This window comes from Myotis myotis, unplaced genomic scaffold (assembly GCF_014108235.1).
Source record: "Myotis myotis isolate mMyoMyo1 unplaced genomic scaffold, mMyoMyo1.p scaffold_m19_p_18, whole genome shotgun sequence".
NCBI classification, from domain to species: Eukaryota; Metazoa; Chordata; class Mammalia; order Chiroptera; family Vespertilionidae; genus Myotis; species Myotis myotis.
Genome location: NW_023416322.1, coordinates 6,585,659 through 6,601,628, shown reverse-complemented (window position 1 = coordinate 6,601,628; position 15,970 = coordinate 6,585,659). Strand labels below are relative to the sequence as shown.

General features: G+C 47.4%; 1 protein-coding gene and 1 pseudogene across 1 annotated transcript in view; both read right to left on the bottom strand.

The window, feature by feature from the left end:
• LOC118673235 (sodium/potassium-transporting ATPase subunit alpha-4-like) overlaps positions 1-15,970 on the bottom strand; it is a 36,312-nt gene that overhangs the window by 9,253 nt on the left and 11,089 nt on the right. Inside the window, exons 8-17 of the mRNA XM_036343823.1 lie at positions 13,457-13,655; positions 13,117-13,226; positions 12,816-12,950; positions 8,375-8,564; positions 8,076-8,248; positions 3,915-4,051; positions 3,136-3,286; positions 2,640-2,808; positions 843-997; positions 563-686 (exon numbers count right to left, since the gene is read on the bottom strand). Coding sequence (XP_036199716.1) covers positions 563-686; positions 843-997; positions 2,640-2,808; positions 3,136-3,286; positions 3,915-4,051; positions 8,076-8,248; positions 8,375-8,564; positions 12,816-12,950; positions 13,117-13,226; positions 13,457-13,655 — 1,543 coding nt within the window. The remainder of the gene's footprint in view (positions 1-562; positions 687-842; positions 998-2,639; positions 2,809-3,135; positions 3,287-3,914; positions 4,052-8,075; positions 8,249-8,374; positions 8,565-12,815; positions 12,951-13,116; positions 13,227-13,456; positions 13,656-15,970) is intronic.
• On the bottom strand, positions 10,746-10,844 carry LOC118673800 (annotated as a pseudogene).

The window sequence follows — 15,970 nt, the reverse complement described above, 5'->3', positions numbered from 1 at the left end:
CCCTGTCCACCCCTCATTCTACTCCTGAAACACCCTACTGCACCTGGCAACTCAAGAACAAAGACATCTAATGGTTTTCAAATGTACTTCAAACCTGGACCAATTGCCTATAGCCTTATTTTCCACTGCTCCTTTATCAGGAATAAACTGGCTTATTCACCCTTCCACAACCAGACCATGTGAATTTCTCCTCTCTTCTTCCCCGCCCCCCACCACCCCACTTAACTGCACTTAGTCTAAGCCCTATCTTTCAGCATCAAGTTTAAGTCCTGTTTCCTTCATAAAACGTCTGACAATCCTCATGATTGGTGAGCCTGCTTGCTTTTGTACTGTCTATGCTCATTTTATTTGGCCCTTGGAAAGATGCTATCATCTTATATATATTTGTCCCTTCCTGGCTGGGCTTTAAGTCAAGGGCAGACCATAAATCAATGATCTCTTGTATTCCCGGGGCCTAACACAGTTTGTTGTTAAGAACAAACTGACTTCCAAAATGAGATGGCTCCAATGACTAGACAGGTTCAAACATCCCCCACTCCCTTCCCCCGCGTTCTGGCCGCACCAATTTGTCCATAGGCCATGCCGATGAGACGGTCGTTCACCAGTTTATCAGTCTTTGGATTCCGTGGAACCCTCTTCATGATGTCACTTTCAGCTGTCTCATAAGCCAAAGAGATAGCAGGGACCTGGAGAATGGAGGGTGGGAGTAACAGGGGGACACAAAATTCAGAAGGAAACACAGAAGTCATTCCAGCTCGGTCCCTGTCCCTGGACACAGAGTCCTCCTACTGCTCAGTCCGTCTCACAGGAATTCTGCAGCCGGGTCCCAGTTTGGTCCTTACCATGTCAGTGCCCAGGTCGATGCAGAGGATGGTGATGGTGCCTAGAGGCAGGGGGATGCTGAGGATGATGAAGAACAGGAAGGGTGTGATCTCGGGGATGTTGCTGGTCAGGGTGTACGCGATGGATTTCTTCAGGTTGTCAAAGATCAGGCGGCCTGGGGAGAATGGTCAACCTTCTGTGAGAACAATAGAGAGGACACACCTCCCACAGACCAGCTCCTGGACAGAGAGACCACTATACGGCAGTGTCATGACCCGTGAAAGTGCCTGGAGGTCCTAGGCCTCGGTGGTCCGAACTCTTTCTAAATTGTGTGGCTATTAATTATAGCCAGGGTTTCTTAACATGCCATCTATGCACTCTTTGTTCTTGGATTCAACATGGCTTATTAAGCAGGGTTGGGCCCGGTTAATACTTAGAGGCGCTTGTGAACCCCAATATAAAAGTGGTGAGAAGATTAAGGCCAAAGTTGAAAGAACCTGGGCTTAGGTTCTGATCTCATTTTCTGCCATAACTGGCTTGTGACTTTGGTTGCCCCTCACCTTCTGCCTTGTAAGACGGTTTGATTTCTTCCCTGATGACCCTTTCAAAAACTGTCATCTCTACCGGGACTCCTGCTTTATTGTTTTCATTGCACTTAGCGTCCTTGACTATTCTCTACAATTTATTGTCTGTCTTGTTCTGCTAGAAATGAAATGACACGAGAACAGGATTGTGTGTCTTTTCATTCCTCACTGTTGCATCCCCAGCATCTAGAATAGTACTTGGTACAACTATGGTTGGTGCTCAAAAAAATGTATTGAACTGAATATAAAATATTGAACAATGTCTGGATCATCTGAGGTCTCAATAAAACGATAGCTATTCCTATTATGTGGACTGTCCTATTATGTAAGTTTTAGTAAGATAGCTCCAGGCAGAAAGCAGGAAGCCTGGGAATCAGAATTCTGGAATTCTCGTTTACCAGTGGGTATTGTCTTCAGAATTCTCTGGGAAAGAGGTAATAAGTTTGGCTCATGCAATCAATTTATAGATCAGGCTCCAATTGATCTTAATATGTCAACATCATCCATGGAATAGGTCCCTACGAGGCCCTCCTGACATTATGGAGCATGAAGTAGTCCTGGGAGATGGCTATGTCTTGGAACTTATTGTGGACCTGCTTGAATCTCCATGAGAGAAGAAAGAAGATACTACAGCCCTCCTGGCATGGCTCAAAGCGTCGACCTATGAACCAGGAGATCATGGTTCAATTCCTGGTCAGGGCACATGCCTGGATTTCGGGCTCGATCCCCAGTGTAGGGTGTGCAGGAGGCAGCCAATCAATGATTCTCTCTCATCATTGATATTTCTATCTCTCTCTCCTCCTTTCCTTTCTGAAATCAATAAAATATATATGTATATATTTATGAAAGAAAGAAGATACTATAGTACAGTCCTAGTCTTGCTAAATAATCTGGCCTTTCCTCCAATCTAATAAAAAAGGGCTCCTGATTGTAATGGTCTAAGTACCAACTGAATCTAGTTTGCAAAATTTTGTCTTACAGTGATTTTCCCCAGTCTTTTTTTTTTTTTTTACAATATACAAATGAAACCTATTACCAGATTGTAGATACAAAATAATTAGCCATTGACATGCAATAAACATTAATATTTCAAGAAAAGTGATTTGAAATATAATAGATTTTCCCCAGTCTCTGCAGCATCATCCAAGTTGGATGATGGACGATGGGAATGAGAGTGCCGCACACCAACTCCCACATGAGTCTGAGGGTCAAGTCCCAACTCTGCTTCCTTACCCTCCTCCACGCCCGTGACGATGGAGGCGAAGTTGTCGTCCAGCAGGATCATGTCGGCTGCCTGCTTAGAGACGTCGGAGCCAGCGATGCCCATGGCGATGCCGATGTCCGCCTTCTTCAGCGCCGGGGAGTCGTTCACCCCGTCGCCCGTCACCGCCACGATGGCTCCCTGGGAGAAGCACAGAGGGAGCGAAATAATTACTGTCAGATTCAAGACCAGTTCCCCAAATCAGTTTGATTTCATCATCCCCCGTTTCTTGATATAATCATGCTTGAGGTAGGCCTCTTAGCCCTTCCTTCTCCTGTTCCACCTAATATATTAAAACTCTCAGGGGAAAAACCCTCTCAGGGAGCCCGCAAACTGCTGCCCATTTCTGAGGTTCAAGATGGGATACTCTGGAGTGTCCTTGGGCCCAGCAGGCACTGCTCTGCTTGGTGTCGGCCTGGGCCATGCCACGCGATGTCTGCAGGTCTCCCGGCTCCTCTGCCTCCTTACCAGCCTCTGACATCCCTCTACAATGATGAGCTTCTGCTGCGGGGAGGTCCGAGCAAACACAATCTCCGTGTGGTTTTGGAGGATATTGTCAAGCTGTTCTGAGTTCAGATCCTTTAGTTTTGAGCCATGTATCACAATGGCTTTGGCATCCCTGAGCAAAAAAAAAAATTATTTTATTTTTAAATTATGTTTTGCTGTTAATCCTCACTGGAGGATATGGGTTTGTTTGTGTGATTATTTATTTATTACTGATTTTAAAGAGAGGGGGAGGGAGGGAGAGAGAGACATCTGTGTATGAGAGAAACATGGATCGGTTCCCGTATGTGCCTCTACTGGGAATCGAACCCACAACCTTTCAGTGCTTGGGACGGCGCTCCAACCGAGGCACACCGGCCAGGGTGCAAAAAGAATTTTAAAAGGTCAATTCAGAGTGCTGACAATTCATCAGTTGCCCCTTAACCAACTTTTACTATAACCCCCTTGTTTTTCCTTTCAGCCCAGCCTCCTCACTGGCCCCCAGCCATTCACTGTTCCCGGATGGACACATGCCATCCCCTCCCCCCTTTCCCAACCATTCCTCCCCTTTCTGTCTCGATCTTTGTTCCACGTCTTCTGAAACCCACGTGGTCGTTTTCCTAGTACACTTTACTGTGCACTATGTGAACCCTGCACATCCGACCTGCTGCAGGGTCCTTCAGGAACATTAGTGAGTGCGATCTGGTGGGGCAGGCTGGTGAGAGAGGAAAACATGGAAGATATGAGTTCTTCAGGGATCTCACCTGCTATTGACCTGGTCGATAGGGATCTTGAGCCGGTTAGCAATGTCCTCTTCGGTCTCATTACCTTCTGAGATGATGCCCACACCCTTGGCAATGGCCTTGGCTGTGATGGGATGATCCCCTGTCACCATAATCACCTGTGTTGGGAAGGGAGAGAAGAGGAATGGAACCGTCTTCCGGGAGGTCCTGGGTCCCTCACCGTTCTCTCTGCGAGCTCACCGACCACTGCTTTCAGGAGCTCATTCCCAAGAACTCTAGCTTCAACCCTTGGGGGTGGGCCAGGATCATCAGGTCATAAAACGTAAGGCAATTTGGGTACTAGGTTTTCTAGGAGGAAGTCAGAGACTGAGGTATATTGCTATATTCAGAATTTCATTTAATTGCTTCAGAAGCTATTCTGCTTCTTTAAGCTCAAAGACAGAAATGCCTACACATAGAACAAACGGTAATAAAGGAACATCTGGAATATTCCATCTGCCGAGTGAAGTTCCATCAAGGCCCAGGTGCATTCTGAGTCTCACGCCTTCCTCTCTTTTCCCCGCTGCCTCCCTGTGCCCCTAAATTTCAGCCCTTCTTGCATAGCTGTTACCACCCGGGCCCCATTCCTTCCCAAAGGTCAGGGGTCCGTGCTCCGTGCTTTCCTAGCATTCTCTGCTTTACCCTGGACGATTGCTCACACGTGTCTCTCCCCCACGCTGCTGAGAGCTCTGTGAGGGTGGGGCTGTATCTCTGCCTCCTTGTGAAGTTTCCTGCCTTAGCAAGCTGCCTAACACATAGTAATCCAGCAATGAACAATGATCAAATCAAGCAATGAAGGAGTGGCCCTAGCCCAGTGATGGCGAACCTTTTGAGCTCAGTGTGTCCGCATTTTCAAAAACCCTGACTTAACTCTGGTGCCGTGTCACATATAGAAATTTTTTGATATTTGCAACCATAGTAAAAAAAAGATTTATATTTTTGATATTTATTTTATATATTTAAATGCCATTTAACAAAGAAAGATCAACCAAAAAATGAGTTCACGTATCACCTCTGACACGCGTGTCATAGGTTCGCCATCACTGCCCCTAGCTGGTTTGGCTCGGTGGATGGAGCATCGGCCTGCGGACTGAAGGGTCCCGGGTTCGATTTCAGTCAAGGGCACATGCCCGGTTTGCGGCCTCGATCCCCAGTGGGGGGCGTGCAGGAGACAGCCGATCATTGATTCTCATCATTGATGTTTCTATCTCTCGCTCCCTCTTCCTTCCTCTCTGAAATCAATAAAAAAAAATATATATATTTTAAAAAGGGAATGAAGGAATGGCTGCTTCCTGGGCACCAGTGCCCATAATTCCCTAGGACCTGGGTTTTCAGGCTCCAAGGGAGCAGGAGGGATACTATCTGACTGTGACTGAACTATCCAACTGCTTCCGGAGCAGAGGTCCTGGAAAAGCCAGCCTATCTACGTTCAGAGCGTGGAGAGAAGCCTTTTAGTTTTCCTCAGAGCCCTCATCATTCATACCGGCACCCTGGGCTGTGCTGGAAGAAGAGAGTGTGGCTAAGCTGGGATTACAGAGCCAGAGGAAGGTCAACACTGTGAGCTGTTACCCACACCACTGGTTTCAAGCACCCTGGCTCCATTGTGGGGACTGGACCCTCACCAGGCTCGGCCTGTGGGGGTGGGATAAAGTGAGGGTCTGGGAGGGAACTGCACAGAAGATTAGAAGATTCCAGATGTGGTTCAGACTGAGCCCTCAGCGGCGCCTTTTGGGCTGACAGTGCCCTGAGCTTCCCAGTGGCTCATCAATAGTGACCTGAGACCTATAGGCCAGGCGTGGTATCGTCCGGGGACATCCCTGGTCCCTAGCCCAGACTGACATTCAAATGCACGGTTCTGTAGCAGCTCCTGGCAGTACCACCTCCATGCCAGGCACCCCGAGAGCCCGTTCCCAGGACGCAGTTTCTCAGCCAGTGGAGATGCGCGCAGACAATAGAAGCGCAGTTCCGCAGAGAATGGCTCCCTGCGAGGTAAAGGGCATCTGGCAGTCTCTGGAATTTGTGAAGTATGAAAAGAATTTCATTGCTAACTTCTTCCTGCTGACTGGGCCTCTGACGTCCCCACGCAGCCCTGCAAGCTGCCCTCTTGTGCCCCCTTCCCCCGGCTCACATGCATCTGAGAGGCGCGCTCCAGGGCTGGCAGCGCTGCTGCGGCCTCACCGCTCTGCTGCGGTTTGTAGAGGCCAGGCTCAGCCCGTGGGTCGAGTCGCTCCACGCCCCCAGAGCCTCAGGTAGTGGCAAATAGATATTTTTATTTTTGTGTTTTTTATAAATCGGTTATTCCAAAGACCCAGCACATGGCTCTACCTGGGAAATACCAGGTCCACAGTCACTTCTTGTAAAACACTGCTGCCCTGCAGATGTCACCCGCCCTCTCCCAGCAGCCGAGTGCTGTCCATCAGTTCCGCATCGACCCCGTGACGGGGTGGACCCTGAAAGGCTCTTCCCTGTGGGACAGCCCCCCATGTGTCCACTACGTGTGGTCATGGCAAGTCTTTCCCTTCCCTGTAAGGCAAGGGAGGATTCAAACTCCCCACCAAGGCTGCCAAGTTCCTGCCGGCGTAGGGTCCAGAAGGAGCAAGAAATTACAATAAGACCTGTGAGCCCGTGTGCAGAGCAAGCCGTGGCCCAGAAAGCACAGAGGCCCCTGCCCGCTCTAGGCCAGCCTCGTTCTGCCTCGGGCTGTGAGGATGTCCTGGCTAAAGTCACCCCTTTGTCTCCAGTTCGGGCCTCCCCACCCGTGGGCACAATTGTTACTTCTTGCTGCAGAGATCCACGAACTCCCAGATGAGATGAATTTTAGGCACATCCACCGCGTTATTCCTCACTCTAGCAGCCCGCTTCACAGCTCGGAAATGCAAACAAAGCCCCTCTCCACGTGGCTCCCACAATATGCTATGGCAGCGCATAGAACCATTGGGGTGTATCAGGATGACCTGGCTGGCCTATGTAGATGTGTTATAATAATGCTGTCTCTGCCAAGAACTCCATCACCCCCAGACATCTTGTAGTAATTAGGGGATTCACTCAACATAATTTTCTTCATCCATTCCTTGGCTCTCACTCCTCTATGAACTTAGCTTGGCCCAGGCTGCCTCCAAACCAACTGCCAAGAGTCAAGGGTCTAAGACAGGGGTGGGCAAACTTTTTGACTCAAGGGCCACAATGGGTTCTTAAACTGGACCGGAGGGCCGGAACAAAAGCATGGATGGAGTGTTTGTGTGAACTAATCTAAATTCAAAGTAAACATCATTACATAGCCCTAACTGGTTTGGCTCAGTGGATAGAGCGTCGGTCTGCGGACTGAAAGGTCCCAGGTTCAATTCCGGTCAAGGGCATGTACCTGGGTTGCGGGCACATCCCCAGTAGGAGGTGTGCAGGAGGCAGCTGATGGATGTTTCTCTCTCATCTATGTTTCTAACTCTCTATCTCTCTCCCTTCCTCTCTGTAAAATATCAATAAAATATATTTAAAACAACAACAACAAACAAACAAACAAACAAACAAAACCCCATCATTACATAAAAGGGTACGGTCTTTTTTTTTTTTAGTTTTATTCATTTCACACAGGCCGGATCCAGCCCGTGGGCCGTAGTTTGTCCACGGCTGGTCTAAGATAAAGCCAGGTCTAACAGATAGCAGCTAGCTCTCCTTAAACACCTTCAAGGTGCCCCCTGCCCCCCACTGCAACCTGCCCTCTTCCAAGTCTGGGATCCAGCAGATCAGGTAGGAACAGAGAAGGTGTCAATGTCACATGCACATGAGTTGGAGCAGCACCGCCCTAGGACACTGTTCTCAAACCTCTCGGCACATTGGACTCTCTGGGCAAGTTTTTAAAAAATGCAGATGCCTGGGTCTCACCCTGAGGGTTTCTAATGCCATGGGCCGGGGATGTGGCCTGGGCACCAGATCTTTAAAGTTCTCTTGAGGATTCTAATGTTCCATGAAAGACAGGAGTCTAACCACAGAGGACATTTACTCTTAGTCTCTTAAGACGAAAACATTCTAAGCTGAAGGAAACAGAAATCCATGAGAGCGGTATTATTAAGAACCAACTCTGTGCAAGGCCTTCCACTGCTGTCCCGATCGGGGACAGGCGCGGCTTCTGGGGCCCTCGAGCTTTACCTTGATCCCTGCGCTGCGACACTTGCTCACTGCATCGGGCACTGCCGCGCGGGGAGGGTCGATCATGGCTATCAGCCCCACGAAGCAAAGGTTGGACATGGGGAAGTTGATTTCATCTGTGTTAAACTTGAATCCCTTGGAGAAAGTGTTAGGCAGGTTCAAGTAGCAGAACCCTGGAGAGAGACACAAGGGACCAGTCGTCATTAGCGATGTATGTCCCCATCCCGCTCACCCCAGCATCCTAGATTTTGCACCCCATGAATCAGAATCACTTTGGGGCTCTCCCCCAGCTCTCTCACCTAGCACGCGTTCCCCCAGACCTCCCAGTTCCATGTAGGCACTTTGGAAGGCTTCTTTCATGTCACTGTCCAGTGGGTACTCCTCCCCATTCAGAATGTAACTAGAGCAAAACTCCAAGATCCTCTCAGGAGCCCCCTTCATCAGCAGCACATGGGCCTGGGAACTGTCTTCCCGAAGGTGGATGGACATCTAGGGAGAGGAGAGGGGAGGAGGCATGGGTGGGACAGGAGAGCAGGGTGGGGGCAAAAGAGCAAGGGAACTGTTTTTGAGGGTAAAACAGACAGGCAACCGGTTTTATACCCTCCGTTGCCTTTGTGCCAGAACAATGCAGCCCTTCCTCCACCCAGGGCCAGCCCACCCCTCCCCCTGTCCCGGAACCTCCAGCTGGCTTTGTTTGCACACGGATCTCTGTCTTCTCAGCCCCACTGGAGGCTGAGGGCAGAAGCTGGTGCCTCACTTGCCCTGCTTCCTCTCTGCCTGGAGGGCTGGAGAGAAGTGGTGGGCTGGCCAGAGCGGGCAGGAGAGAAAGCTTAGGGCCCAAAGACCTGTGTCCTGAGCTGGCTGGATGCCTCATGACCTCAGGTCAACCCATTTGACTTCTCAAAACCTCAGTGTTTTTTGATGAAATGCAAAAGGATCGGCAGTGCCTACTTCACTGAGTTTGTATGATAGTTAATATTTGCAAACAAAAACAAAACCCTTTAAAAACTGTGAAACACAATTCAAAAATGGGTTACTCATTCTAGTCCCCTCTCCACCCCTTCCTAAAATCACAAGAAAGTCCCCTGAGAGGGGCTGGATGGTGTGGGTGGGCCGTGGGGGGTCAGGGTCAGGGTCAGTATGGCTAGTGGGGGGAGAGAAGGGCATATTCATGAAGGAAACCAGAGGAACAACACAGGAGGAGGAGAGAGAAATCAGGTCAACTTTGGTTTTGCATTTTCCCTTGATCTCTGATCTGTGCAAAGGAACTCTGTGGGTTCCTGTTAGGATCCACAGGAAATTCCTGCTACACAGCCTGTTGGGTAGCAAAATTAGCACATGGATAGGACGTGAGCTGGTGCAGAGAGAGGCCAGGCTGCACCGCCCAAAGGGTAAGCAAGGGGGAAGCCTGTGTGTGTAGCCTGGGCAAAGTCGGTCCATTGGAACTTTCAAAAAAAACAAAACCAAACCGGTTCGGTGATATTGAGAATACGCCTGAGCAGTTGAGAGGAAGCACCTTGCCTTATTTAAGCAGAAGCTGCAAAGGTTTAAAAAGCTTAACGTTCTGGCCGAAACCGGTTTGGCTCAGTGGCTAGAGCCTCGGCCTGCAGCCTGAAAGGTCCCAGGTTCAATTCCGGTCAAGGGCATGTACCTGGGTTGCGGGCATATCCCCAGTGGGAGATGTGCAGGAGGCAGCTGGTCGATGTTTCTCTCTCATCGATGTTTCTAACTCTCTATCTCTCTCCCTTCCTCTCTGTAAAAAATCAATAAAATATATTTAAAAAATAAAAAAGCTTAACGTTCTGAGTGCTGAATACATCTGTGTAGGCTATTTATTGGAGATTAGTGGGGGTGACAGCAAGGCCTACGTTAGCTGTTAACTCGGTCACAGAAAAATCACATCTTGATAGAAATTGCAGATGAAAATATGGGAAAAATAATCTGGAAATATGAGAACAGAGAACCTTTTTTCTTTCATTTTCATCTCAGGGAGGGAAAAGGCCTGCAGGCTAAGAAATACCTTGCACACTGGGGCCTCCAACTACCCCACGAGCAAGCTAGTGAAGGCAGCTGTCTGCAGGGAGTGAACGTAGCCAGAGGGCTTTCCTGGAACCTCCAGCAAGCAGGTCCCCTGCAAAGCGCCAGAGCTGTGTGCTGGCGGCGGGCTGAGCACACGGGCACACCACGGAGGAGGATTTTGCTGTTCGATATTCAAGAGCTCAGAGAAAGCACTAACGTTGTCATTTTGGGTAGCGCTGCTATTCGTTGGACATTCCAACAAATGTGGCTGTGTTTTGCTTTTATTCTGAACCATACAGAGGGAGAGGCACCTAATTCTTTCCGGTCAAAGGCTTTAATCAGGCCTGTCTAGCACAAAATTCCTGTCTGGTTAGTGGGGCCACTAAATGTCAGAAAAAAGTGGAAATAAGTTTGCAGTTTGAGCCTAAAAGACCTATCTGATTACACCGACTAAAATCCCGTTGAGACAAAAAACGATGGATCTAGTTCTTTAACCCTTACTTGTTCGGTGTTCATTGTGAAGATATCAGTAATTGGGCTTTTAGAATCTATCTAGCTTTTGTTATTTTATTATGTTCGGTTATGAATATTTTTTATGAATATTCTTTGTGATGAAAACCTTTAAGATCTACCCTCTTAAGTTTCAAATATAAAAATACGGAATGATGAACTAATCTGCATGTTATCGGGGCCACACTAATCTTCTCTGTATTGTTCCAATTTTAGTATATGTTCTCTGGGCGCCAGCACTATTCCATGTGTTTTTTGGGTTTTTTTTAGAAAATGCTTTCTTGTGATTTAAAAATGTTTATACACGAATTTCTGCTCTTAGTTTTATCATTTAAAAAAATATTATTTGGTATTAGTTTCAAGTATACAGCATAGTGGTTAGACAATCCTATACTCTTTTTTAAAAATTATATTTTATTGATTTCAGAGAGGAGGAGAGAGGGAGAGAGAGGTAGAAACATCAACAATGAGAGAGAATCACTGACTGGCTGCCTCCTGCACACCACACACTGGGGATCGAGCCCACAACCTGGGCATGTGCCCCAACCAGGAATCGAACCGTGACCTCCTGGTTCATAGGTCGTTGCTCAACCGCTAAGCCAGGCCGGCCGGGCAATCCTATATTCAACACAGTGTTCTCCCCAATAAGTCTAGTACCCACCTGGCACCATACATAGTTATTAAAATATTATTGATTATATTCCCTGCGCTTTGAGTATTTTGTAACTCTCAATATACTTCTTAATCCTTCACCTTTTCCACTCAGCCCCCTAAATCCCCTCTCCTCTGGTAACCATCAGTCTGTTTCAATTTTGTTTATTTTATTCGTTAGATTCCAAATATAAGTGAAATCATATGGTATTTGTTTTTCTCTGATTGACTTATTTTCCTTAGCATGGTACCCTCTAGGCCAGTGATGGCGAACCTTTTGAGCTCGGCGTGTCAGCATTTTGAAAAACCCTAACTTAACTCTGGTGCCGTGTCGCATATAGAAATGTTTTGATATTTGCAACCATAGTAAAACAAAGATTTATATTTTTGATATTTATTTTATATATTTAAATGCCATTTAACAAAGAAAAATCAACCAAAAAAATGAGTTCACGTGTCACCTCTGACACGCGTGTCATAGGTTCGACATCGCTGCTCTAGGTCCCTCCATGCTGTCACACGTGGTAAGACTTCATTCCTTTTTTAGGGCCAGGTAATATTCCATTATCTATATGTACCACCACATTTTCTTTTTTTTTCATAAAAAAGGACCACATTTTCTTAAACCACAATGTTTTTATCCAGTCGTCCATTAATGGGCACTTGGGTCGCTTTCATATCTTGGCTATTGACGATTACGTGCAATTTAAGACACAAAGACAGCACTGGCCTTGGGAGTCTCCTTTCTGCTGTTACCGCACCCGAATGTCTGACCTTTACAGTCGTGCGTGAACTTAGAGAACCCCACCCTCCTGAGCAGATCACAATTGTCCCACAGAACTCAAACCTTAGCCGGTAGAGTTCCCGTCCTGGCAATGCCACCCCTCCCAACCTTCCACACTTCAAAGTGTGCCAGGATTCCAACGTGGGGAAGAAGTCCCGGTTTCCCTGTCCTCTCATGGAGTGTGTGGTTAATGCCACCAGTGCCCCTCACTTGGCACTTCTCCTTCCTTGCCACTCCTCCCTGGAGAGCGGACAAATGGCTCCTGGGAAATGAAACTCACAAACACGCTGGAGACCCCTGATGGCTTACCCGCTTACCCGAGGCAGCCACTAGAACTGTGGGCATGGAATGAAAAAAAAAAAGGTGACTAATGAAATCTGGCGCCTCTGGGGAGTGTCTGGCACACCCAGCCTATTCTGCTGGCCAGCAGGGCAGCAGTCAGAGAGATGCCTCCTGACAGCTGCAGGGACTGTCACGTGACTTCCCCCCACCCCCTCCCGCCTCCAGCCTTAAGAGAGCCTTTGATGACTCACTCTTTTCACAGGGAGTGGGGTCTCCAGCTCTGCTTAGGGCTCAGCACCTCTCCCTTTTATCGCCTGCTGCTCCCTTCACCCGCTTGTTACCTTTCCTTGAGGTGAGCCTTCTTCCTAGTTGGGATGCTGGCTGTCCGCCCTCTCTATCCTACTGCTCAGAGGTGAGGCGGAAGACAAAACTCCCGATTCCCCCCAAATACGCCCCCCTTGCCAATCATTCTCCTACTTTCCTGGGTTCTGTACCTGGTACTTGTTGGTAGAATTAAAGGGGATCTCTGCCACCTTGGGGCTTTTCTCTCTCATCTCCTTCACGGAGCAGTAGGACTGCTCGATGAACTTGAGGAGGGCCGACTCAGAAGCGTCCCCTGCTGTTGTCCGCTGTCAGAAGGGGGTTTCTATATAAGCCCCGGGGACAAGGAGAGGGGCCAGTGGGGAGGGGGTGCCTGGGGAAGTCACTGAGCGCCAGGAAGGAGATCTTTTGGGGGGGAGAGGGTGGGTTATACCCTGGACACTAAGGTACCCTCCACCCCCTTGGGCCTGACACCTTAGCTATCGGAACGTCCTCCTGATTAGCCTTAAAGTCAGCCCGGTTGCAGAGGCCAGCGATTCGGGCCAGAATAGGCCAGGTATCGGAGCTCTTGTCAAATGTATGTGCTGGGGAGAAAGAACAGACATGAGCAAGGGAAAGGGGAGCTTAAAGCAGGGAGTTATTTCCATCCTGTCTGTACCCCACAACTTCACAGAGACATCTTTCATCCACACCTTCCTTCCCTCACTTGCTTTCCAGCTGTCTTCTCTTTGTCTGAACTCACCATTCCCCCTCAGCTCACTCATCACAATCCCCCAAACCCTTTCACTCTTGGCCCACCGATGCCACTAGTCACCAAGGCGTTCTTCACTCGTGTCGGACTCATAGATGGTCTTATCGAACCACAAGTGGGCGACGGTCATACGGTTCTGGGTGAGGGTGCCCGTCTTGTCAGAGCAGATGGTGGAGGTGGAGCCCAGCGTCTCCACTGCCTCCAAGTTCTTCACCAGGCAGTTCTTCTTCGCCATGCGCTGGGCTGTCAGGGTCAGACACACCTAAGGCCATGAAAAGTCAAGAGAACAAGTGGAGAGAAGATACTGGCTACTCGTACCACATCGTGTTTTGGAAATCTGATTTGTTTTTGGCTAATTTAATTTTTTGTACTAATTTCCCTTAATTTCCTATCTATTTAAAAAAACAAAAACCCTCCATCTGTGGCTACAGGAAAGGAAATTAGGAAAGTTTGGGCTTCAAGGCAGTTTTAAAACCAGAGTGTATTCCTTTACCAGGCATTCTAGAGAATGATGATCTGATTTTCCCTGATATATTCCACTCCCCCATGGTCCTTTCGTCTTTTCTATCCAGCAGCCTCTTTTTCATTCACGTTCAGGCCACACCTCTTTTTCAAGTTCAATCTTTCCAAGGCCCGCATTAGCTAATCTTTTATTGTGGAATAAGATGCTATGTATGGAATGTGTGTGTGTATGGATGTACCAATTTATTTTTTAAAAAAATGGAAAAATGATGAAATTGAGAAGAAATATTGCAGCACTAAAAATAATTTTTTTTTGTTAATCTTCACCTGATATTTTTTTCCATTGAATTTTAGAGCTCCCTTCACCAGGTTCCCATCTCACCCTCTGCCCTTACCCCCCCACTGTCCTCATCCATAGGTGTACGATTTTTGTCCGGTCTCTTCCCGCACCCCCCAACACCACTTTCCTCCCCCAGAATAATCAGTCCTCTCCCTTTCTATGCCCCTGATTCTATTATATTCACCAGTTTATTCTGTTCAATACATTATTTATTCACTTGATTTTTAGATTCACTTGATAGATGTGTATTTGTTGTTCATAATTTGTATCTTTACCTTTTTCTTCTTCTTCCTCTTCTTAAAGAATACCTTTCAGCATTTCATATAATACTGGTTTGGTGGTGATGAACTCCTTTAGCTTTTTCTTATCTGTGAAGCTCTTTATCTTTTCTTATCTGTGAAGACCTTCAATTCTGAATGATAGTTTTGCTGGGTAAAGTAATCTTGGTTGTAGGTTCTTGGTATTCATCACTTTGAATATTTCTTGCCACTCCCTTCTGACCTGCAAAGTTTCTGTTGAGAAATCAGCTGATAATCGTATGGGTACTCCCTTGTAGGTAACTGACTTTCTTTCTCTTGCTGCTTTTAAGATTCTCTCTTTGTCTTTTGCTCTTGGCATTTTAATTATGATGTGTCTTGGTGTGGTCCTCTTTGGATTCCTTTTGTTTGGGGTTCTCTGCGGTTCCTGGACTTGTAAGTCTATTTCTTTCACCAGGTAGGGGAAGTTTTCTGTCTTCAAATATTGTCAGGTAATTTTCAGATTGCAAAGGGCCTATTTCTTCAAATAGGTTTTCAATATCTTGCTCTCTCTCTCTTCTTCTGGCACCCCCATAATTCAGATGTGGATACGCTTGAAGTTGTCCCAGAGGCTTCTTACACTATCTTCATATTTTTGGATTCTTTTTTCTTTTTGTTTTTCTGGTTGGGTGATTTTTGCTTCTTCGTATTTCAAATCTTTGACTTGATTCTTGCAATCCTCTAGTCTGCTGTTGGAACTCTGTATAATATTCTTTATTTCAGTCAGTGTATGCTTAATTTCTAGTTGGTCCTTGTTCATATCCTCGAGGGTCTTACTAGATTTCTTGAGGGTCTCACGAAATTTATCAGCGGTTTCTAGAAAATTCTTGAAAAACCTTATAAGTTTTGTTTTGAACTCTATATCCAGTAGTTTGCTTTCCTCCATTTCTGTCATTTGTGACCTGCTTCTTTGTCTCCACATTTTTTATGCTTCCCTATGTTGATAGAGTGGCTTTCTGTGCGAGGTGTCTTATAGGGCCCAGTGGCTCAGCCTCCCCAATTACCTGAGGTGGACACTCTTGGTGCACCCCTTTGTGGGCTTTGTGCACAGTCTTCTTGTAGTTAAGCCTTGATTGTTTTAGGTATCACTGGGAGGAATTGACCTCCAGGCCAATTGGCTGTGTGAATCAGCTGTGTCTACAGCAGGAGAACTTCTGTGCTGGAGACACCCTTCTGGGGCAAGACTTGCTTCAGTGGGGCTTTGGTGCTCACTGAGTCTGCCCCCTAAGTGTGTCCCTTATGGATCTGAGGAGTTGTAATCTGGATGGGCCCAATCTGACCACTGGGTACAATGGCTCTTGGATCTCTAAGGAGGTGCTAATTTAGCCTCTGCCTGAGGCTACCCAGCAGTAGCTATGGAGAGATCTGCAGATTTCTCTTCTTTGTTTGGAATTTGGAGGTGCCCAGATGAGGCCCAACTGTGAAGCAATGCAACCTGTTGTGGGGCCTCGGGCCTTCTTTTGGGAGTTCTGGGTCTCT